This window comes from Cynocephalus volans, chromosome 3, assembly GCF_027409185.1.
Source record: "Cynocephalus volans isolate mCynVol1 chromosome 3, mCynVol1.pri, whole genome shotgun sequence".
NCBI lineage: Eukaryota > Metazoa > Chordata > Mammalia > Dermoptera > Cynocephalidae > Cynocephalus > Cynocephalus volans.
In genome coordinates this window covers 160,091,512-160,117,238 of record NC_084462.1, presented here as the reverse complement: position 1 = coordinate 160,117,238, position 25,727 = coordinate 160,091,512, and the positions used below count along the sequence as shown (strand labels likewise).

The following is a 25,727-nucleotide window of genomic DNA, read 5'->3' as shown; positions in this document are numbered from 1 at the left end:
AGGCTAAGGCATCTAAGCCAGTGGCTGATAAAAACCTATGAATCTAAAAGACAAGTATGTAACTTGCTTTAGGAAAGAGGGAAGAATGTGTATTAGGATCAGCACAGCTTAAAGTTACTAAATAGAAGTAACAGCACTAGAAAAATAATGCTTTCTGTTTGGCATCTTCAAATCTTGCTCTGAGCAAGGTGTGACCTAACATAAATGAAGATAGTATTAAATCTGTGTCTTTGGTTGAGTTGGGAAGGTGGTATATAGCCAGCTTTTTGTTTTTGTTAAATTTTTTTTGAAGTACAGGTAAATGGACTGCCTGTCCCACTCATGTAGCCCTCCATTTCTTTATGCTGAATTCATCTCACCAGTGGGTCTAGGTCATTCTATGCAGCATCACTGTTCTCTATGTCTCTGGGGATTTGACTCATCCACTGAGAGGTTATCTTGCTCCCTTTATTCTAAACAGAGTAAGACCATCCACAAAATGAAGCTGATGGATCAGTAAAAACAGAACTGTAGGCTCCACAATATCCGTGACCTAACTAAGGAGCAAATGCGGCTCATCGCAACTTGTTTTTATAAATCAAGTTTTAATAGAATACAGCCGTGCCCATTGACTTACGCGTTGTCTATGAGTGTTGTGGCACTACAACAGCAGAACTGCATAATGGCAGCAAAGACCTTGCAAAGTCCGTAATATTTATATTAATATTTATAAAATATAATATTAAATATAGAAATATAATATTTATATTAATAATATAGGTTTGTATAGCCTATGATATACAATTGGGCCCTTTAGAGAAAAATTTTGCTGATCCCTGATCTAAATAAAGGTATCAAGGTTTCCCTCTCTGATTTGGGTCTCCCTCCTAAATCCAGGTTGGTCCTGCTACCTACTAGCCGTGTGGTATTAGAGTAAGTATTTAACCTCTTTGAGACTTAGTTTCCCCATCTCTGCAATGGGAATAATAACAGAATCCTTTTCGACAAGGCTGTGAGGATTCAGTGATAAATACTGTATCAGTCTTTCCTATTATTAATATTATTCCCCTACAATCCTTTATGTGAAGATAAGTTGTGATATCCTCTTCTCTTTCTCTGGGATAAACAGCTTTCAGACCCTTGTAGGCATTTGGAATGAAGATTTCACAATTGAACTCTAAGAAAACCATATCTATAATGTGATTAAAATGAAAATGAATCTAGTTTAATTAAACATTGAAGCTGGCAATTGTGCACCAGGCAGAAGCATATTTCCACTAAATGTTTAATAATGGTATTACAGAGTATTCTGTATGCACTAGGATGTGAGAAACAATAGTAAATTTGCATGTGAATCTATATCTGTCAACCAAACGAGTCTAAGCTCTATATACAATGCAAACTGGAGTGCTGCTAGGAGACCACTGGAACAGCAAGGTGACAGAAAGGGGTTGGGGGTGGGAACACACAAACCTGTGTGGAATCCTAACACTGACACTTTCTGGCCCCATGACTATAGCAAATGTTCTCAAACTCTCTGAGCCTTCGTTATTCATCTGTGAGAAGGAGATTAATATTTCTCTCCTAGAGAGGGGAACTCTTCTGCATTGTTCATGAGACTGTAAATTAGTGCAGCCACTATAGAAAACAGTATGGGGGCTTCTCAAACAGCTATAGATAGAACTGACATACAATCCAGCAATTCCATTTCTAGGTATATACCCAAAGGAATGGAAATCATCATGTTGAGGGACACATGCACTCTCATGTTCATCGCAGCTTTATTTGCAATAGCCAAGATATAGAATCTACCTAAATGTCCATCAATGGATGAGTGAATAAGGAAAATGTGATACATATATGCTATGGAATACTACTCAGGATAATAAAAGACTGAAATCCCATCATTCACAGCAACATGGATGAGCTTGGAGAAAATTTCAAGTGAAATAAGCCAAGCACAGAGGGAAAAACACCACATGTCCTCACTCATAAGTGGGAGTTAAGAGACAAAGAAGGAAGGTAAGAAAGACCACAGTGGTTTGTTGGACTTGCAGAGGGAGAGAGCAGACCTAGAGTTGTTGGGGGTGGAGGGATGGAAGTGGAGGGAGGTCAGGAGAAAGTGGGTAGGGGACATGGGGAATCATTGCAATTTGTGGTAACGGACATACTGATCGTATCGATCTGTTCATCACATCTTGGGCACAAGTGGTGATGGTCAGCTTTGTACCTCATGAATATGCATAATCAATGAAAAATAAAAAATAAAGAAATAATAAAAGTTCAGAAAGCTAAAAAAAAAATTCACAAAGGTGTCGAGAGCCGTTCTGCTATAGGGAACGGCATGGGAGCCTGAGGAGCAACACCCCCTGTTCAGCTAGGCTGTGGGGGGATCCCACGTGTGTGGCACGGCTCTGTGGAATTTCTTGCTTGTTCACCTTTGGTTGCTTGACAAGGCTTCCCAAAATTAAACAGCCTAACCTTTTGGCTTGGTATGGCTTTGGGAGATTCCGAGGGCCCTGGAATTTCTCAAAGGACAAGTTAAAATACATCAAAATTAACTGGTTCATTTAAAGGGCATTGTCAGTACTAAAGGTGTTTTTGATACATGTTCCCAGTATGGATTGGCTTGATTTAATTTTGTTGTTGATTTTTCCTGTTAGTGGTGTGTGCATTGACCCACAATTTTAGAATAACTGGCTCTATAGGTGTGATTATACTCTTGTGCGTGTGGAATGAAGTTATTGTGTTAAACTTTTATAAATCCACGTCCCCTGGGGAGGCAGTGGGTCCGAGTGCAGTGGTGTTTACAACTAATTGATCACAACCAGTTACTGATTTCTTTGTTCCCACTGCTTCACCTGACTTATCAAGTACATATCATTCCGGGATTGAAATGACACAGTGTATTTTAACAAACTTAAGAAGGGTCATTTAACTTTTCACTTTTTCTCCTGTGCTGTTCCCAGAGTCTATTGGCAGGGAAATAGAAGGTTTCGTTATAGAGATAAATAAGTAAAATAGTACAAGAATATAAACAAGTTTTGATATTAACAGGTTTGTTTTAGATTAGTTTATAATTTAGAATCATTTAACAGTAATAGAGATTTATTGTTATATTTTATTATATAGAATCATGATATAAGTGATATGGTTTTAGTTGGTTAAGAATTAACATAGTTAATATAAACATAAACATTATTAATTTGCTAAACATAAGTATAAGTAAGATTAGATAAAAATTTAGAATGTAAGTTTACATATAAGTCAAAATGGTTAGGATTTATGATTCAAACCAAAAGTTTGACGTCTTTAAGCCAAGCATGCTGCTATTGTATGGTTTCCTGGCCACAAGACACAGGCTTTGGGGTGAACTATTGATGCATGAGTAGATGTTTTTGTCGCAGCGTGAGTGCTTTAGAACATTTTGACCTTTCCTTTTCAATAGAAACAAAATAAAAATGTTTTGATTAAAATATAAATCATCATGTAAAAAATTAAGCAAAAAGATATAAATAAAACAAGATTCATGTGGTTGTTGTCCACACTTGCACTAGACATTTGTGCTCCATCTCTTTCTTTTGCCAATGCCACACCACCTATTCAGGTCCAACGAATCCTGCGGAGCCAGTCTCTGGCACAAAGGCAATTTATGAGTGACTTTATCCTTCAATTAAAACCATAAGTATTCTTTTAAAAGTATACTACTCAAGCCAATTTACAACCACTATAAAAGTGAACATTAAAAGTAGAATAGAAAAAAAATACTTCTCTCCTGGAACCATTGGAAGGATTATATTACGTTAAGTAATGGATATGTTTATTACATTGATTGTGCTGATGTTATCATGGGTATACACATATATCCTAACTCATCAAATTGTAGGCATTAAATATGTGCAGGATTTTTTTGAATATCAATTATATCTCAATAAAACTGTAAGAAAAATTTAAAAGAAAGAAATAAAAACACCTACACATTAGTTCCCTCAGTGTAAAAGGTATAGGTTTTTATATCACAGTTTACGCTTGTATATATTTAGGTAGGAGAACAGAGCTTATTAGCACCGTTCCAGAGAACTCAAGGTCACAGCCCAAATTCTATCCCACGCCCACTTGTATCTGATCTTCAGGCTCCATCAGTCACTTATGTGTGCCTGACAATGAACCCAGATCTGACCCCAATAGTACATCCTCTTTCACTGTGTGGAACTGCAGGTACAAGATTATTAGTGCATAGGGACATTGGATTTGCCTTCCAAGACATACAGACTTAAGTTCCAGGTCTTCATAGACTAGATCCTGGGAGAGTTAACCAACCTTATAAGCCTACATCTTCCCATATGTAAAATGGGGATAAAAATAGTACCTACCCCTTTGGGCTATTGTGAAGACTTAATATAAGAACTCAGTACAGTACCTGGCACCTAATACCTGCTCAATAAAATTTAGGTATGTAAATGACCATGCTTGTGTACTTGTATTTCTCTTCCACTACGCTAGAGATTCTTGCAGGCAGGGGCTGTGTTTTATTTCTCACCCTATGCTTATCACCTAGACAGATACACATTTAAAGTATATGTTGAATAAATATGTGTTGAATGGTGAGTGAATGAATGCATAACAAGAGGGCTCCACTCATATCCACCCCATTGATGAGAATAGGGGAGTAGCAACGTATTTATTATAGTAAAGGTAACAAAAAAGGTAATAAAAAAATCTTTTGCAGTGCTTCTGCTGTTTGAAAGTGCAATATAATTTTTTTCTAGTCCATTATTAACTCATTTTCATTGTCTAATATACCGTTTAGCATTTAACTTCTGTGGAATTGTCATTTTCTACTATGCACCTAATCCCTGAGTCTTCTTATGCAGCACTGTATATCTACCATAGGCATTCAGCAAACCCTGCCATCCAGGCCAACACAGAGCGTCAAGGACTTACTGAAAAGCTGTAAAAGTAGCATGTGGGAGAGAAATGCACCATATGGAGCAAACTGCAAATATCACCGGAATCCAATCAAATCTATGTGAACTCCGGGGACTGAAAATTAAAAGTGCCTCTTTGTCCTTGACTCTTTCCCTTCGTCCTCTTCTGACCTCCTTTCCCCTCTCTTCAGTCTGCTGGGGTATTGATGGGGATTTTAGAGGAGTGAAAGTTCTTTATCTCTTTGAGATGAGCTGCAATGTGATTATAATCGATTGAGTGATTTACAGTATAGAGTATCTTTCATTACCTCTCTGCTTTATAGAATTATAAATGACACACTGTACGTGAATATATATTATTATTATTGTATATTTATGTACCACCTTTTTCTAAGAAGCTCAATGTTCTTTTTAGGCTTCAAATAACTAGAGGGACCTTGTACAAAACTTAAATTGAAGAGACTGAAACTTAGAAACTTTTCCTATAAATAAAATTATGCTTTTATATGAGTGTTTGAATACTTGGCATTCATCCACCTCTGGGGCACAGATAAAAACAGTATAGGCTAATACTATTTTATGGTGGGTATAACAATTCGAGATTTTTATAATTAAAGAAAAAATAGGCAGACTCTTGTTTACTACTTACACTGGAGCTTCCCTGTGATAATAAGGCAAACAAAACTTGTAATTCACTACGTAGGCTTTGAAATTATGCAATATTTGATGACTGTTTTAATTCAGAAGAAATTGTGCTATTACTGATGCCTCACATAGAGTAAGATGTTATTAATGTTTTTATGTCACATTATTTCAAATGAGTATAATTTAAAAATCACATAGAGTGTGGCTATACTGTATTTCTAACCTTGAAAGTATTATTCTAAGGATGTGACTTAATATAAATATATGCATTATAGATGGAAATTAAGAAATCCTTTTCTTTATATTCCTAGTTAAATTGTGCCTAGAAGTGGCCCTCAAATTTCTTATCATTCATTTCATTGAGTCCCTGGACTATAATATTTATAATATTTAACTTATGGCTAAAGAAATATCATATGCTTTTTAATTTGTAAAGTCCACCTTCTGCATTAATTCTCAAGGTAATCTACTAAAAATGAGGAAGACATAAACCAGGACTCAGACTAAGGTATGCATCCTATAAAGACTTACAGAAGTTTACAGCAAAATTATTCTTTTGCTCAGCAACCCTATAGAACAAAAGCACTGCCCTGTTCATAAATGAATTCTGGATAAATAATGTCTTTAGTTACTATAACTGCTATTATCTGATGTAAACCTTCACTACTATAACAAGCTCATTTGTGCCTGTTATTTAATTCCTTTATAAATAACCTCGAGTTGTGTGTTAGCTTCATGTCTTAGGGGCAGTTGCCATGTGTCATGTGTCCATGTGTTCCCTCTTCTACTTCCCTCTACCCCAAATGTTCTTCTCCTCGATGGGATATATATATTGTGTGTGTGTGTGTGTGTGTCTGTGTGTGTGTGTGTGTGTGTGTGTGTGTGTGTGTGTGTTCTGGATGCTTATGTTTAATTTAGCATTAGCTGAAGCCTACAGTTTTCCTTGAAATGCTTATTGGCTTCTAAGAGACATTTTCAGGGAGAGAGAGAAAGGCTCTAGGTCTGATACCAGTGATTGTCTTCAACTTGTATGACATAAGGCTATTTATCTTGTGGCTGAGAATTCACAGAGGAGAAAGGAGGTTTATTTGAAAAAACAAAAATTAAAAAAAAAAAAATACTAAGAACCCTCTCACTACTCTCCCACTCCCCAAGCAAAGCAATTAAACAGTAAAACAGACTGTCATTTAATAAATTTCTTCTTGTCTTCTTAGATATGGTACTAGATGGTAAAATGGGGTTATGAAAGGAAAGAGACTGGCAAAGCCCCAAAAGCCCTCACCGGTGATACGGACAAAACAAGTGTCTATAGGTGCCCAGAAAGTACTGACTTCTAGGCGTGGCAGAAATTGGAGATTTAACTTGAGAGAAGAGTTCTAGGATTTAGCTTGAGAGAAAAATTCTAAATTGTCAAGATTTGAGTTAAGACCAGAATTTCTGGGCTAAGCAACTGTTCCAAGATATCAAAGAGAATGAAATGAAGGAGTAGAGTGTGATAAAAACCAAGGGTCTCAAGTCAGGTGGTCCTGGGCTGGACACCAGCATTCTAAAAACTAAACTAAACCTAAACAATCTTGGACTGTTTCTAATCTATAAAATGGAAATAAGATCAACGCTGTCCTCACAGGTTGTTTCAAGGCTAAGCAGGGTGTTGCCCATAAAGTGGGGAGTGTGCAGTGAATGCTTAACAAATGGCGGCCATCCCCACCTGGGTGGGATTGGCTGAGCAGTGGTGGGGGGCACCATCTGCCACTGTGTACACCGCTGCGACAAAGTGTTCATTCAGAGCACACACTCCTCACTGTGGAACCATTTCTACTATTGTAGAATTCTGCATTTAAGATGAGAAAGCAAGATGGGAGATTACTTTTTGCCCACCATTCTCCCCTTTGCTGAGTAAACCTCAGTGCAGAAAGTTTTCTCAAGAGACAAAATGGGCCCAAAATGTATCCAGGTGGCAGATAATCCTGATAAAACAGCTGCAACTATAACTATCATTCATGTAGTGCTTTACTGTATTCAAAGAACTTTCTACCTTCTGAGTTAGAACAGTGATCACAATCCTCATTTTACAGACAAGATGATAAGTTTCTTAGGGTCAAGCTTGCTGAAGGATCTGTGCCATAGCCATGTTGTCAGGGCATACACATATAGCTTAAGGAAGGGTAGATTGCCACTTCTATTTGGAAATGTGTCTCTCAGCAATACTTTTATTTTAGCTGTTCTATGTTAAATGTCAATGTGAGCATTCACTTGTTTTTAATAGTAGGAAATACATACATATGGCCATGGATATGGAAGGACAGAGAAACTTCTTAATAATAGAAACTTTATCAAGGTAGTGTGCAAGTCAGTAATTAGTAGGGTCAGAGGCTGTCAGTTACACTCAGACAATCTGACTCCTAAATTCTTATGCTTAATCATCACCCTCTACTGCCTCTTCAACAACCCTGTGAATAGGGTGGAGTCGTTATCCCTGCAACTGTGTAATAACAAAAGTCATCAGATGAGTTCAGAAGTTGCATGAAGGCAAATGCCCATTATTTTATCAATGATGTAAGTGACGATTTACCTGATAGAAAAAGATAGAAGAAAACAAAAGACTCTATATTCTAGTCCTGCAGTGGCCAATGCTAGCCACCAAGCTACAGCCTCATAGTGTTGGTGTGACGATTGAATAAAAAATATATATATTTAAAGACTTCAGTGCCTAGGACATAATAACTGTACAGTAAGCAAAACTTTCAGGGTCTCAGTGACACCAGCCACACTGCAAGTTCTCAAAAGCTGTACATGGTTAGTGGCTACCATATTGAACAGCCCTGGTTGTCAGTCTGAAAGAATAAAAAAAAGACATTTTTAGCTTTGTGCATGTTGGTGATTCTCAAACCTAGCTACATATAGGATCACCTTGGGAGCTGTTTTTAAAACACTGATGCCTGGGCCAGAGCTTCTCAAATTTTACTGTGCACATGTATCACCTGGGGATCTTTTTAAAATGCAGATTCTGATTCAGTAGATCTGGGGTAGTACATTTTTAATAAGCACCCAGGGGACGCTGATGCTGCTGATCCGTGGACCATACCCCAGACCAGCTAAATTAGATGATCTGGAACAGGGTCCTGAGCACTCACAGTTTATTAAAGTTCCCAGGGTATATTCACGTGCAGCTAGGTTGAAGAGCATTGATACACACACACACACAACCACACACACAAATACACATATACACACACACATATATATGTGAAAAAAGAATTTTAAACAAATTTTTATCAAAGATCAACAGCAAGTAAAAGTCCCTTGGAAATAGAAACTCGCCTACTTGTGAATCCTAACCTATTTCTGACCAATTGGAAACTGACTATTCAGCAGTGCAAGTATTCAGAATGCACTGGATTGATTGATAATTTTGTGACTGAATATTTGAAAAACATATTTCTAAGCTGATTTTAAAATGCACCTAGCAATGTTCAAACACATTCATTAAGTGAGCCTCTGTCTAGTTGCCATTACTTCTCTGCAGTCTTGAGAGACCATGTTCAAATATGGCTTTCCTTGATTGTGTTTATATTTCTTATTCCCTTTTCAGGACTTCACTATCTACGTTTTCTTCCCTGTTGAACTGAAGGGAGCACTAGTTCTGAACGGATGAATGAACAGGTAGATGGGGTTTGTTTTAATGTGTGCTTAAAATCTGGCAAGGCCTCGAATGTTTGCAGGAGAAGATGGAAAGAAAAGGAAAGAAAACCTCTTGGCTAGAAATTAATGAAAATACAAGGCCTGAGAAATTTCAGCATCAGAATTGTTTTTAACCCTTCAAAGTCTCAATCATTTAGGATGAGATGTAGACAAAAAAAAAAAGATCTTTTTTATCAATATGTATACTGTCTAAACTATAAAATAATGATAATCATCTGAAATAAAATATTTTGGAGACTTTCTTTAAGTCAGTGGTTCTCAACTGGGGGTGATTTTGCCCTCAGAGGATATTTGGCATTTGTGGAAACATGCTACTAGCATCCAGTGGGTAAAAGTCATGGTACTGCTAAACATCTTACAATGCCCAGGATAGACCCTCCACCAGTCCCCTACAAAGACACAGCCGAGAATTACCCAGCCCAAAATGCTAATATTGCCAATGCTCAGAAATCCTACTAACTAAACTAGTCTGGGAAGAAACTTCTATTTGAGAATATTTTTTTTTTTTACAGAAAAAAATAGTATCATTATCAATAAAATCCCAACTCTGAAAACCAGGAAAATGGGCAGGAAGATTATGGTAGTAAAGTCTGAGGATCAGGATAGAAATCTTGGCTCTGTCCCTTATGCCGTGTTACACTGGACAAGTTATTTATTCTCTCAGAGCCTTAATAATGGAACCTTAAAATGGGTCTAGCAGTAGTGATAATACTAAATCCAGTCCCTCACAGGGTAAAATGAGACTCAAATGGGATAATGTTGTATGTGAAAGCACTCTGAGCATCAGTAAGCAGTACAGCAGCAGAGCAATGTTTTCTCTTTCTACCCCTATAAAGACAAGGTTCTGTGGAATTTGACATACACATATGAAGAGAGTTCTCTAATCTAGTATCCTTGAAGGGGAGCTACTTTTACATCCTTTTCATGTTCTGAGTTGGGTGGTCAAACAGTATTTAAACATAGGTCATCGGTGGACACTTTATTGACTGAGAAAAGGACTTCAGTCAAGAGCATGTCAACTTGGTTGATATGCAATATCAAGAAAAAAAAAAACATTGAGACTCTTATCTCTTCAGCACCCCCTGGGGAGGGAAGGTGGAAAGTCCTACACATTGGAGCTACCTATCAGTCTTCATCTCCCAGGAAGCCTGGCTCTGACCTGCAAAGACCTCACTGCATCATGCTCAGGGTTCTCATAGCCCTGATGACACAATGGCCACTCAGCAGAGACAGGACCTTGAACAATACGAGTCAGCTTGGCCTCCCAGGGAGCAGATAGCTACGGCTAAAATTAATTTCTCATGCTCAACTCACCTTTCACCTCCCCTCCCTGGTCCTCACTACTGCATTGTGTAGAGACAGCAATCAGAGGCTTTATAAGGAACATTTGTCAGTACCTGGATCATAGCTCTGGGCAGATTCGTCTTTTATTTCCCTCTCCCATTCCTTAGCCTTTCTATTTTCAGTTTCAAAGTAAGAAGTTGCTTTTGAGCTCTATCTCCCAGAATTAAGCAATGTAAGATTCTGATTGCTATAGAACTATTTTCATTTTGGATCCCTCCTGATTCACAAAGAACTGGTGCTACATACCCTGTGCACAGCTGGGTTCTAAATATTTCACGGTGGGATGTTTCAGTAGATCCAAATAAAATCTTATAAATGCCCATGAAAAGATTCTGGAGCTGACCCATTCATCCTGGTGCACAGCTGACCTCTTCAGACCTTGTGAGGAGGAACAATTTCCTGACAGCATGCCCTCAGAATGAGAGAGCTTCAGTGAATATTCTGTACGAGCTACTCTGTGTTTATTTACTGTCTAAACATTAGCAACAGACAAGGAGCAAGACTGAACTCCTCTTGACATTTTTCTAAACTTTCTTTATCAATAAAACAAAACAGCTGGGAAAAAGAGAATACATCATTTTTGCAGAAACTGTGTCAAGATTGCCTGGCCAAGTTGATGGTTTTTTTCTTTAATGCTCAGATATAGGGGGCATTCTGATCTTATGATTTAAAATAATTATACATTCCTAAACTGTTACAATGATGCTTTAAGTTAGTTAAATGGATCCTTTCAATAGAACAGGGAAACAGGCAGGAGAGAAAATAGATATCCAAGACACTAAAGGTGAGCCTCTCCCAGGAAGTCTTGGCAGAGTGGAACATAAAACTCAGATGTTGGACTCGATCTAGTACATCATACAACTTTCAATCTAGTCAACAAAGTAAGGTGATAGCTCCTCTGACTACTCCTAGTCTTTCAATTACCTCATGGGAGCACATTGTTGTAAGGAGGACAGTTTGGACTCATTTGTGCTAATAAAATTTTTTTCTTCTTTTAAATGAAGATTTTCTACTCTGAATCCCACAATAACCACCTTCATTTGGTAATTGGTACTGACCTTTCAAATATGACATTTCTTTTAAAAAAAGAAATGAATCTAAGATGACACATGAAGAAAAATGCTCATTTCTAGCTATGCATTTTTTTAAAACATTCCCAATTTGCTGTGGGAGCAATAGTGGAAATTATGGCCACTTGGGAAGAGAAGAATCGGGTCCTAGTTTTGTTCCTCATTTACTATATGACCTTAGGAAAGGTATAGCATCTCCCTGGATTTCTGTTTTAATTTGAAGTGGAGAATAAAAGTGTCCACTTTATCCAACTAATAGGCTATTTAATAGTCAAAGTGAAGTGATCTGTATAGGCCAATACATCAAAATTTAAAATGCTACCAAAACTTAATCCTCACAGCTAACATTTACTGAGTATTGACCTCATTGACCCAAGTTTATGTCAAGCATTTTACATGTGTTCAACTTACTTAACCTTCATATTAACCCTGGAAAGTATTATAATTACCCCATTTTCCAGAGTAGGAAACAGAGGCTCAGGAAAGTTCAGTAACTTGTCTAAGGTTTGGAACTGGATCACCAAATAGGAAGAATAAAGCACCTACTAAGAGAATCAACAAAACAAAGAGTAAAAAATGAGAATTTGGAGAGAACGAATCTGATGTCTTTTTAAAGCATTACAATAATCATCAGAAGAGAAAAATCAGAACTTAGAAATTCTTACACTTATTTTATGGTTCAATGTTGTATTTTGAGTTACAGTATATGTGGGGAGAGGCACCAAATATTTCAGTGTTTAGGGCATTTCAAGGTCTTAATCCGACTGCCTTAGACTCACAACAGATGAAACAAGAGCTCAACTCCAGTCAGTTGACTCCAAGTCCCATGCTTATAACTGCTATACTGTCCCTGTCCTGTAATAATAACACGTATTATTACTAAATAACAGTTACCAGTTGTAATAATGGTTTTCAAGAAAAATCAATGCCATTAAAGAAAGGCTTATTCTGTTTTAAAAACATATAGGATGCAACCCATAATTTGGAACTAAAGGCACAAAGGGATAGAGATGCAGCATCACTGGTTTCCTTATATATTGGTGGCTTAAATGACCATTAAAGAACCTGCTCCTTGCTGGCAACAAACTTGTGGATCCTCTATTGGCTCAGGGCAAGTGGTTAACATCAATTTAGAAATCTTTGAAATTTCTAATAGAAACACAACAAGCCCTACAGCAGCACTAACAGGGCCAGTGACAATATGCACAGGAGAGAAATTGATTTTTCCCATGAGTAAATGAACAGCTTTTAAGATCTCAGGCTATTTTGATTACTCTACTCCCCTATGCCCCCATCACACTGGGTTTAAGCAAGAAGCATTTAAAAATCAGGTCTATTAGTGTCGAGTGAATTTGGATGCTGGTAGGAATTCATAGTAGCTGCTAACACTTCTGGCTTCCTTCAAATGTTCAAAGATAACCTCATAAGGTCATTTTCATGCCTTAATCTAAGGAATGCTAAGAGACCCTCATCAATGTCTGAGCTGGCAGTTGTATGGAAACTAAGAATGCAGATGGTTGGGTGGGCAGGGCTTTGTGCTTCAATTCCTTGGGGGTCTTGCATGGTATCTGTGGATGCTTCCACAATTTTTAAACTAGATATAGGGAGACTCTAGCTATTAGGGAAAACTCCAGGAGCACAAATACTTTTGATTGGCTTTTAAAGAAAATTAATGCTGAGTTAAGCAGGAAAACACAATCACAGCCTTCAAGTCATTCAAAAACCTTGGGCCACAAGTAGGCAATTTTACTTTATGTATTTCTGTCAAGTGTGGTAATTGTTAGCTAAATGGCTCTCAGATTTCTGAAAATGCGCTTCTGGCTTCTTTGTTATTGTGTCCTTCTCAGTGTAGAGGAAGTGAGAGAAAAACAGTGAGAAAACTGTGGGGAGTTTGGAGAGTAGGATACGGAGTTAGACACAGTATCTGTTCACATCAGTGAAAGTGCGTATTCTGAGCTATTTTCTTGCATCTATCAGGTGACAATGCAATTGTGGAGCAAGGCCCTTTGCTAAAGTGTTTTTCCTTCCATTTCTGGCACTTTCATGGTTGGAGTTGAGGACTCTTTTCCTGGGAGAAGTAAGAGATGAGAGGGAAAGCTTAAAGATTATTTGAATGATCTCTTCTAAAGAAGGCAACCTTTTCTTCCATTGCCCTTGATTTGGCCATCTGGTTCTGGGAGTTTGATGCTGAATGCTCCTTAACTGTAAAATTTAAACAGATGATTAACCCCTCTTCCTCCCACACCAGCACACTTGTTATTAAAAATGACTACTAGGAACAATCTCTGAAAATCAAAGCAGTCTTGGTGCAAATAAGAGGGAAAAAATTGGCAAAGCTACCAAATGAATGAAATTCCACCCTTAGTTTTTTTCTCATTGTTACCCTATCGTGATGCTCATCGGTCTAAGTTTAGCAAACCTCCTTTTGCAGTCTCTCTGGCCATCTGGACCTTCAACCACACCTGATTAAACAGCACCACAAAGTTGATCATCCCGTGATGACACATAATAGCTGCTGATAGCGGTGGTGCCCCTTCCTTCCTCTGCTAATCATTTGCAGTGCCCTGGAAAATCTACAGTAACGGCCTTTGGTATGAACCAGTCAGGTAGTATTAGTCAAAGGCTGACAAAAAGTGTTCAGTGCTTAGTTAGTACATCTCCAGAAGCTCCCTACATTGGATCAAGTCCTAAAGAAATAACTCATCTTCTCGTAGAAAAAAAAAAAAATGAATGTGTGCTTCACTAAATGTTTCATGATTTGATGACAGTCATGAGGAAAATCTCCATTTAGAAGTGAGAATGGGAAAGTGAAAGACAATTTGGCCACTGAGAGTAAAACACGTACCTGTGGGATAGTGTTCATTCACTGGCCAGTTATCCACCTGAAGTGTGGCATTGCCGCCGTTCCTGGTGAAGCGCACCACGTGGTATTTACCATCATTTACCGGGGTTCTCTCCTCTTTGATGGAGATATCAACTGTGCCAATGTTGAAGACAACTCCAATTTTCCCCTGTTCCTGTAATAAAGAAAGACAGAAGGCATAGTTATTATTACCATCCACCAGGTTTTCTCCCTCTAAAATTGATTCTCCAGCTAGCAATAAATCTATAGATGTCCAGAGGGAGCTATTGGCATGAGGGTAATAATAGTATCCTGTATATCTCCATAGGCTTTCATCTTGAACATACAAACCAATCGTATAAAGCCATCCAAATTGCTCTCCCAGGCTGCACTGCATGGTTACATCATTCAATTGCCCTCAATGAATATCAAGCATGGAATTACCTAACAACTAAGCAATGACACTGCAAAGTTTGTTTCTGGGAAGTGAATTGCGCCTGTTTTCTAAGGGAGGTTAATAAGGGAGGTTATAAGAACTATAAATCAATTCCCAATTCAGACTGAGGATTAGGGAGAAAATACCATGCTGCCTGCACATTTTGGGGCAATCATGGCCAAGGGGAGGGGTATAGAATGGTTAGGAACCAATGGCGGTGCAGAAGATATTCTAGACCAACTCCTGATGATACCATCTGCAAGTCCAAACCACACAGAAGAGGTATTCTCAGCACAGAGCAGTGAAACTGAGCTGGGGTTTTCAGAGTCAGACAAACCGACGCCCTCTCTCCACTTGTCGCCCTACTCCTTAGGTACGTTCAAAGAGGGATATAACATTCAGTGCTGGAGCTTGTGGTACACAGCAGAAGAGAACCTCTGTGGCTACAAAAGACATGTGAAAAGGGAAGTCACGGTGAATTCCAGAAGAGTAACACTATGGCAGTGGAGGTGATGATTACGGAGATGGTGACGGTGGTGGTGGTGATCTCCATCTCCTGGGAAACGCTGGGAAACCCAGAAGCTCAAGTAGCAATGCTCTAAAACTCTTACTCTTCTCTAATATCTGGTTCAGACTAAGAGTCGGCATTAGTATTTCCAGTGAGACATAAAATGAAAGTGACCTTGCTGATCAAATACAATCAGCCGCTCTCAGCCTCCCTGGAAAGGCACGGCAGCATTGCGGGATGTCACAGGAATGGGTGAGGAGGGAAGGGAGACATCGTTCTCCGTCTCTCTAGTTGTCTGACTTATTGGCAATAGTTTGTGCACACAACACAGTAGACTTTGGTTGTAATTTTGATAATTACATTTTTGTAATTTATTCTACAAGACTGTGTCACAATATTTGCTCACTAGCCTTTGTTATCCTCTATTCCTTTATTCAAGTAGAAGTACAAGGAAAAGAAGGCAAACAGAAAAGGAAAAGAGAAAAGAAGAGAGGAGGAGAAGAAGGATGTGGGCAAAGAAGTCCGTGATCCGTATAAACTAAGATCTAGGATGGATTTCACTGAATCTGAGATGTAGTAGTTTCTTTTATTTATTTATTCATTCGATACATCATATAGTATTTGATTTATTTATTTAAGCACCTGCTATGCTAAAGTCAAGAAATGAAGACTTCTTTTGGATGGGCACTGGTTTCCATATAGCTTGGTACACTTATTTTCCCAAAGAACAGGCTTTCCTCAACTTGCCACTTATCCTTTGGTATGTGAATACATCTTGCACTCAATAAAAGAATGAACAAATAAGCAGAAGTCTTGATCTTAGAAGGGAGGAGTATAGACTGATCAACAAAGGATGTTGTCAGCATTCAGGGATGCTGAGGTACAGGCTGAAAGTCATTGTTTCCTCTGTGCCTGGATAGCATCGTAGGCAACGTGAAATGATTTCTGCAATTCCCATGTTCTGTTCTCTGGGAAAGGTGATTTAGGTGCTTCCCCAAATGGTGACAAAACATAACTCATAATTTCTTAAATCTCTGTTAATGTGAACCATTATGTTCTCAGTTTTGTTTTGTTTCATCTCTACATCTCCACACTAAGCAACGTACCTAGCATTAAAATATGATACATGGATAAATGAAACTGATTATGGGTTCTTTCTGTACCTTTCATGCCCATAATTAATAATATCCATTCTTTCTCCTTGATTCTCAAGAAATTTGGAAATGACACCATGACATTTTGCTTTCTCTTAGAGAATTGGCATTAATTTCTAAGTCTGTGTGTGTGTGTTCGTACCCAATCACCATCAAACCTAAATAAGCAAAGCTATAATAACCTGAGTTATCACCTGCTTAGCAGAACAAAAGGACTAGAGGAGTTATACCACTACTGCAGATGCCATTACTCCTCTGCCCACCCCACAAATGTAGGCTGTTTATTGCAGCACTGTTCTTCGATGAGAAACCACTTCATAAATCCCGGATGCATGCAAAGGACTGCTGGTGATTCAATTCACCTCTAAGTCACTAATTAATCATGGATGGAGAACAGTTTTAGGGGAAGAGAGGAGACCTTTAAAACCAGCATTCTGCAGCTTTTCAGCAACAGCAATGGCAAAGTACAGTTCTGGCTCAGTAAGTTGGCTGATCAGCAAGATATATTCTTGGGCAGATTTTCTGCAAGATCCATAATAGACTGAGGAAAAGAAAAGATTTAATCTCTGCCAGAATAAATATTTGGTCCTTATCTTAGGCGCCACACATTTGCCAGTGTAATCACTGTTTCGGAGAGATCTTCTTAATCCTGTGAGCACGCTGCCAAAGTCAGTGGAGACCCTTACTCAGATGTTTCATTTTGTTTCCTGCAGTGGTAAATGTGGCTGTGCTAGACCTCAGATGTGGTCTCTTTATTTGTAGTAATAAGATTTCATCACTGCAACCTCCTTGTCATTTGTCATGGGACCACAGTGGCATTATAATCTGTGGCTAACTGCTTTGTTTCAGTTCATTATATATCACAGAAGCCTTGTGGTAAATACCCACATATTGCCCAAGCTTGAATCTATCATGCTTAGCTGCCATGAAAATAAACTCTGCTGGCTCATGTACCTAGAGAAGAGAAGATGTGAGGTATAGAAAACATTGGCTTTGGAGTCAGCCCTGACTGACCTTGGGCAAGTTACCTAACTTTTCTGAACTCATTTCTTGATAATGTACTGTGGGGACAGGATACTATCTTTATATACTCCACAGGGCTGTTATAAGGATGAAATAATATAATTAATGTGATGAGTATGATGATACAGTATAAGCAATAAAACATTACACAAATATAAGGGATAAATGAGATCAGGAGAAAGAACCACTCATACATAACACTCCAAGAGTCAAACGGTTATTTCAGAAGTTCAAGAGGATAAATGTGGTTCAAATAATCCTTCAGGCTCTTAAAGCTGTATGACCTTGGGCAGGTTATTTAACTTCTGATTTCTCTTCTATGAAGGGATCTGTGGGGGAGGGAGAGGCAAACTGGTACCTCTGAAGCTTTCTGTGAGGATTACAGGAGAGCACATATGTGCAAAGCACCTGGCATGTGGTTATGCATACTTCTGGAACTCAATAAATGTCAGTCTCTTTCCCCTTTCTTTTCTCTCATTAGTGTAATTGAAAGTAGTGGCATGATTCCACCCCTTCCTCCTTCTTCCATCCCATTTCCTTCCCCTTTTTCCTCTCCAACCCACTTTCAACTGCTCCCCCACATCTTAGAATGTAAGAAATAATATTAATAAAATTACATTTTTTTCTAAAAAATACAAAAAAAGACAAAGTAATGGCATGAGCTAAGGACTGGTTGGTTTGGTGAATGTTGTCATCAAGATAAATTGTGAAATTCAATAAAGAAAACAAACAGAGTGAAAAGGCAACCTACAGAATGGGAGAAAATATGTGCAAACTATATATCTGATAAGGGGTTAATTTCCAAAATTTATATTTAAATTTCCCAAACAACAGCAACCCTCCCCCCAAATAACCCTATTTAAAAACAGGCAAAAGACCTAAACAGACATTTCTTTAAAAAAAGACATACAAATAGCCAACGGGTGTATGAAAAAATGCTCAACATCACTAGTCATCAGGGAAATGCAAATCAAAACCACAATGAGATATCACCTCACTTCAGTCAGACTGCTATTATCAAAAAGACAAAAGATGACAAGAGTTAGTGAGGATGTGGAGAAAAGGGAACCATTGGTGGGAATGTAAGTTAGTGCAGTCATTATGGAAAATGGTATGGAGGTCCCTCAAAATATTAAATATTGAACTACTGTATGATCCAACAATCCCACTATTGGGTCTGTATCCAAAGGAAATGAAATCATACTTTTGGACCTTAATAAATGTCAGTCTTTGAAAAAATATTTGCAATCCCATGTCTATTGCAGCACTACTCAAAAAACCCAAGATATAGAATCAACCTAAGTATCTATCAACAGATAAATGGATAAAGAAAATGTGGTATTTATACACAAGGGAATACTATTCAGCTATAAAAAGGAATGAAATACTGTCATTTACACAAATGAACTTGGAGAACCTTATGTTACATGAAATAAGCCAGGCACAGAAAGACAAATACTGCATGGTCTCACTCATATGTGGAATCCAAAAAAGTTGATTTCACAGAAGTAGAGTAGATGATCACCAGAGGCTTGGCTGGTTAGAGGGGGAGGAGGATACATAATTATAGTTAGATGAGGAAGAATATGAAAAAAATGTTCAGAATAGGCAAATTATACTGAAAAGAAGTAGATAAGTGATTGCCTGGGGCTGGGGGTTTGGGGGAAAGAATAGATGGAGGGGGGAGAGAAATGAGGAATTACTACTAATGGTTCTAAAGTTTCTTCTTTGGGTGATGAAAATATTCTACAATTGGTTGTGGTGATGGCTGTATAACTCTGTGAACAAACTAAAAACAATGGGATTGTATACTTTAAATGGGCAAATTGTAAATATGTGAATTATATTGCAATAAAGCTGTTTTTTTAAAAAAACGATATATTCTGGAAATAAATATAAATTTTAGCCAACAGAACATAAAAATAAATTTTGCAGGATTGATTTCTTGTCACAAATTGGTAGTTTCTATTTCTCCACATTTCTTGGTGCCTTTTATAGGCCTCTCTAAGACAAGCAAAGCGTAACTGCAAAAACAGCATGACTATACATTTTAATAACTCCATACCCATCATCACTGAAGCTGCCAAGGCAATTGCTTCAATCTATGTTGCTTCTTGATGTTAAAAACAAAGACAAGTGGTAAATCAGAAGACGTTACCAAAGAATCCTCAAGGGCATTCAGGGAAAACCTGAATGGTATGGAAAACAGCTGTCTTTAAATGCCAGCAGGTCATTCTTCATCAATAATGACTGTTTATGAGCCCACCTGGTTTCTCAAATTAGTCCAGCTCCAGCTTTCTCATCCTCAATCAGCCACATTACTCTTAGTGCTGCTGAGGTGACCCAAGAAATGCTACTAATGGCAGGGTCAGACTTCAGGAGCAGGGGCAAGAGAAATCTTCAGGAATAAAGATCTCCCTAAAGGCTACCTCTTCATTTATTCCAGAGTGCCTCCAGGGAAGGCAGGCTGCACCATCTGCTATTTTAGAAAATTGGAGCTGACAGAAACAGAACTGGGATTTTCAAATGTATGCCAGGAAGATGTGTAATGGAAGCAGTTCTCAATATCTTGACTACTAGGCTTCCCACAGTATTTGTTAGGTCAGTGCTAGGCAATAACTCAAGGAGAATGACATGTTAATGATGTCATGCACTGTGACTCATGCACTACAAGGCCTTCCATACCCATTTCAATGTCTGGTTCATTTAAATAAAGTAATCAGTGGCACTGTTTACCACATTTTTCTAGTTCTTGCCCACTAGGGGAATCACAGTAAGAGAGACATTCTGGGTCCTCTTCAGATGGGCAGAGCCAAGAGACCAGTGTTAATTACTAAATTGGGTGTCATTCCTGAGCCGCACATTTAATTGTTGGTGTAAGACCCACCAAAGTTCTCTTACTTGCTGCCCACTGCTGCACCCAGCAAATTCCTGACAGTGGCTGCTTTGTTGGTCCAGGTCACTGAGTGAGAATGACAACAAACCAGCTTGCAATGGACATGGAAGATGACTGAGAACAAAACTTGGTTGCCTTATGCCACAGAGTGTTTGAGGCTGTTTGTTACAGCATCATAACCCAGACTACCTGGATAGACAGAGCAGGTGCTCAGTAAATATTTTTGAATAGAATTATTTTCCAATTCTCACTATTATCCATCAGGGAATTCACACAATAAGAGGCTTATTTAAGGCTAGAATTCAGAACTGTCTGACTCTCACATCCATGGATTTTCCATCATGTTATGTTTCACATGTGTTGCAATTAAGTTATTTGTATAAGAGTATACACACTACATATTATATACTTATGTCTCCCTAACTTGCCTGATTCATCTACATAATCTAATTGTGTGTATTTCAAATGTAGGGATTCTAACAGGTGCTCAGTAAATCTTTATTACATTAATGGATAAGTAAATTAATAAGTAATGCATTAGGATGTGTGTTTGTGATGGAAAAAAGTATTCAAGTGTTTTTACGGTGAGGTTAAACAGGATTTAAATAATATAGGATAAAATGCGTAATTGGTAATGTACTCAAAATTTTTGCAACAAATCTTAGGCAAAACATACCATATCATGATGTTTTATAAATGCAATCTGTAAAATACAAAAAGATAAGGTACAGCTTACTGGATTCATCAGACAACTTTGGATGACAGAGGATTTTATTGAAGTCCTTTAGGATAAAACACTTCGCATTCAGTAGACCATAGTTTGGGCTCTTTTTGTGGCTATTAACCATCTTTCAGTGAAGATCATTAGCCCATTCTTTCCATGTTCTGGTCTCCTTGTTCCACACCCAGGACAATTGTTAGTTCATAAGCACTGAGTGTGCACTTTCTGTGTGCAGAGCTGTGCGCTCTTAAGGGATTCAAGAGATATAAGAGGCCAGATCTCTTTCTCAAGAAGTCTAAGGCAGAGAAAAAGCCCTTCTGGAGTCACCCAAACCGACAAGACCCCAGCTGTGGAGCTTGGAAATTGCTCTAGCTTTTCTCACCTCATGACAATATGAAGTTTAAGTGAGGCTTCCCGTGAGAAGCTTAAGTGTGGCTGCGGCAGGAAGGGCATGGGGTAAGAAAATGTCTGCTTTAGGTTCTAGAAGAATTTGAGATTAAGAATCAAAGGACCTGGGCCCATTCATAGCTTCGCATCTTTTTGTCCATGGGATCTTGAGCAGATCTCTCAAGTATCTGTCTCAAGCTATCTGTACAAAAAAATGAGAAAAACAATACAAAGACAACAACAATAATAATAACTGTGTTAAATGATACTTATTAAGAGAAAATGAATAAGATGTTGGCAAATTCTGAAGTGTCCTAGGAAGAATAATGTAACAATGACATTGTGTCCTAGGAAGAATAATGTAACAATGACATTATCGGTGGGGTGTAGATGGTGATGGTAGTGATGATGTTGGTGGGGAACTGGATGAGAAATGGGATTAGAGAAAATGATGAATCAGAGGCATTTGCACACCCCGTACAGGATACCGCTCTGTTTTGAATCACACTTTGCCCTTCAAGATCATCCACTCCAGAATCTGTATAGATTGTCCCTAGAAAATTCATGTTAAATGGCTTAGAAACTAATTCTGTTTTTCGAAATGCACATAGGCCTCAATGACCTTTGTAACTGCTCAGCAAAGTTACGTCCACCTTTCCCCCCAGTTGCAATTGTGCTTCTCCTGGTGTTTTGCTGATGTCTGGTTGCACGAGGTCAATCAATTAAAGAGGATTAGATCCACAGTCTGAAATACTAACAGAGGGCCAAGAGAGATAAGAATGATAAATAGCTCACGACAGCTTCATCTCTAAATCCAAGCAAAGAAAAAGAGAGAGAGAGAGAGAGAAAGAGAGTAGACAGCTTAGGACAACAGGAGCCTTGACCTGGAGAGGGGAGAATCAAGGAAGGACGAGACAGCAGGTGCAAATAAATAACTTGCAAGTCAAAGCCACAGCTCCAATAGTCACCAGACACAGCCGGCACCTGAATCATCATGTGCTCCGAATCCACTTTGAACATTCATGTCTTGTCTGTAGACTCCAATGTCACACTGGCTCATTTGGTATTTAAGTTTGACTACAAGACAAATGTTAAAGTTCATTTCCTTAGGAGCCTCAGCGTTGTGCCAAGACCTGGAGCAGTATCTTGGCAGGATTCAGGTGACAGCTGGCAGGGCAGTGCTGACTGAAATCCTGTACAGACGGAATAGCTCCCATAAATGACTTGTTTTCCCCCCAGATCGCTACCACAGCTGTGAGGAGCCACCCTGTGGCCTTAGTAAAGAGACCTTAAACCCTGTGCTCACAATAACAACATTATAGTCCTTAAGATTATAAAATACCTGTCAAATCATCTGGAATTCTTCTAGAACATCTTACATCTCACCTACATGCTTACAAAGTTAGGTCCTGGGACCAAAAGCATCAGCGTCACCTGTGAACTTGTTAGAAATGCAGCTTCTTGGGTTTAATGGCACACCCTCTGAATCATAATCTCTAGGGTAGGGCCCAGCAATCTGTACTTTCACAAGCCCTCACGGTGATTCCCATGCTTGTGAAAGTTTGGGAACCACTCTCTTACATTAATGTCATGGTTTCACTAGGGTGGTGGTTTCAACTGCGAGGCATCTTGTCCCCAGGGACACTTGACAATGCTTGGAGACATTTTGGGTTGTCATATCTAGAGTGAGGTGCTACAAGCATCTAGTGGATACAGGCCAGGAATGCTGCTAAAAATCCAGTAGCACACAACAAAGAATTATCCTGCTCATAATATCAATAGTGCCACTATTGGTAACTTTGCACTATGGAGTACAAAACTTCAGTCCCTCAAAAGACATCCATAAAGCATGCACTGCATGACAGAAACTGTTCTACATACATTTACACACATGATCTAATGTATTCCCAACAAAACCCCTCTGTGTGGTGTGTATATATGAATACCACATGCACACACTCAATACACACATGCATGTAAGTGCATGCTCCTGGCTGCACAGGTGTGACTTTTTACATATTTTGTCTAAAATTGTAATCTAGCCCCCAGAGTATGAGGTATGCAGTAAGCATGTTGTATAATCTCTCTGATTCCTTCTATTCTGTGTTGGTCAAATGTCCATTTTTCAGATGTAAACTTTGAAATGCAAATCACATAGCCAGAAAGTGGCAGGTCTAATATGCATGTAGAACTATGCCATTTTCTCTGTGGGGTTTTGGTAGCCCCCTTCCTTACTAACTTACCGCTGCTAGTCCCTAAGAAAGTCTCCCAGGGGCTGGACCCATGGCTCACTAGGGAGAGTGCGGTGCTGATAGCGCTGAGGTGTGGGTTCAGATCCTATATAGGGATGGTCGGTGCACTCACTGGCTGAGCGTGGTGCAGACGACACCAAGCCAAGGGTCATGATCCCCTTACTGGTCAAATAAAAAAAAGAAAAAAAAGAAAAGAAAGTCTCCCAGTACATGACCCCTGGCATGATAACATTAGCTGATAGCCCCCACTCCAACTTAGTACCCTGACTCTTTACTACTGACTAGGTAATTTTAGACAGTTTCCCCGAAAATGCATGATCAGTTCTGAGTGGGCTGCAAAGGAGAAATTCCCTCTCTTAGAAGCTGGTATTCTAGGCCACGGAAGAGCAGTGGCTGCTCTATGAAAAAGAGATGAGCAAACAGCCAGTAACCCTTCAAGACCTATTCTGTGGTTGTTACAAATCTTTAGGGATTCTCCAAAGTGCTTTACTGTTTACCTATCTTTCAAGTGACAGGCTGTGCTAACATTATGGCTTCAGGCTGAATGGACCTATGTGAATAACAAACAGCCACCAAGAACTCTTGGTTTAGTAAGTAAGGCATTCTCAGTCGTCCCACAGACATATCCCCAGTCTAGACTCTATATTATCTTCTAGATGAAAAAAAATTAGTATACAAGTGGGATTCAGTATTAGGGTCCTAAGAAAATACAGTGTAGATTACAGAAGGTTTTTTTTATGGTATGTTTGAGGAATGGGCATGTAAAAGTTGGAGGAGGTAGACTGGCCTGGAGCAAAGATTGATAAACTGTGGGCCAAATCTAACCGCTGCCTGTTTTGTAAATAAAGTTTTATTGGAACACAGCTAACTCATTCATTTATGTTTTGCCTTTGGCTGCTTTTGTATTACAACAGCAGAGTTGAGAAGTTGCAACAGAGATCGTGCAGCCGACAAGCCTAGAATATTTATACTTTAGCCCTTTACAGAAATTGTTTGCTGAACCCTGTCATGGAATCTTGCACAATTTAAGGCTAACCATGATTTTTTTTATTTCAGTTATTGACCAATAGTTTATGTTCAAGTGGTCAGAATTACTCAAATAGAAGTGGGACGGCCAAATAGGGAGCCTGTAGCTCATTTGATTATTGCAGGACACTTCTCCGGGTGGCATGGACTGACCCGTTTCTCTCTGCTTTCTCACTTGTAGTTCTGGGAATGTAACATCAGCTGAGAAGAGACTGGTTGAAACAGCCAAGGCTCTGATGCAGTCCCTCCCAGAACAGAATGTCCTTCAACACGTCAGCTCATTGTTCATGTTGCCCCAGGTTATAAAACCCAGGGTAGACTGCTTTCCAGGGTCCCTCAGCTGCAGTGCAAGTAGGGCACGCTCAGATGGAACTCCATCCACCCTGGACAGCTTTCTTGAGCCTTGGGGGACCAGCTCACAATGAATCCTGGGTTTTCGTTGTCCCTTGTTGCCTATCTGTAAGCCATAAACTCACTTCATGTGTGTGTGAGTGTTTTGTCTCACTGGACTCAGGAAAATTGGAAACCAGTACACAGGGAACATACTTTACAACTATTATGTGGCAAATAGAACATACTTCTAGTAAGAGAAGATAAAGTCCATAAAAATTCACTCAATTGAGCATGAGCTAATCTATCATGAATCCCACTGAGGGGGAGTTACATACTAAAATCAACTCAATGTAACACTTTGAAGGCGGTCAGCTGTAAATGAAGGGAAACAAATTAGAGGCTTCTGGCCAAAGATAATGGTAGCTAGGAGTATCTGGTAATTGAGATGAAGCAAAGTTGTAAGTTATTAAAATTATAATGA

The 25,727-nt window shown here is 38.8% G+C and overlaps 1 protein-coding gene across 9 annotated transcripts in view; it reads right to left on the bottom strand.

Annotated features, from left to right (window-relative positions):
* The window catches only part of NRXN3 (neurexin 3), a 1,519,487-nt gene that overhangs the window by 169,039 nt on the left and 1,324,721 nt on the right, over nt 1-25,727 (bottom strand). For all 9 annotated transcript variants that reach the window (XM_063091545.1, XM_063091547.1, XM_063091543.1 and 6 more), the window contains one exon: nt 14,514-14,685. In XM_063091545.1, coding sequence (XP_062947615.1) covers nt 14,514-14,685 — 172 coding nt within the window. The remainder of the gene's footprint in view (nt 1-14,513; nt 14,686-25,727) is intronic.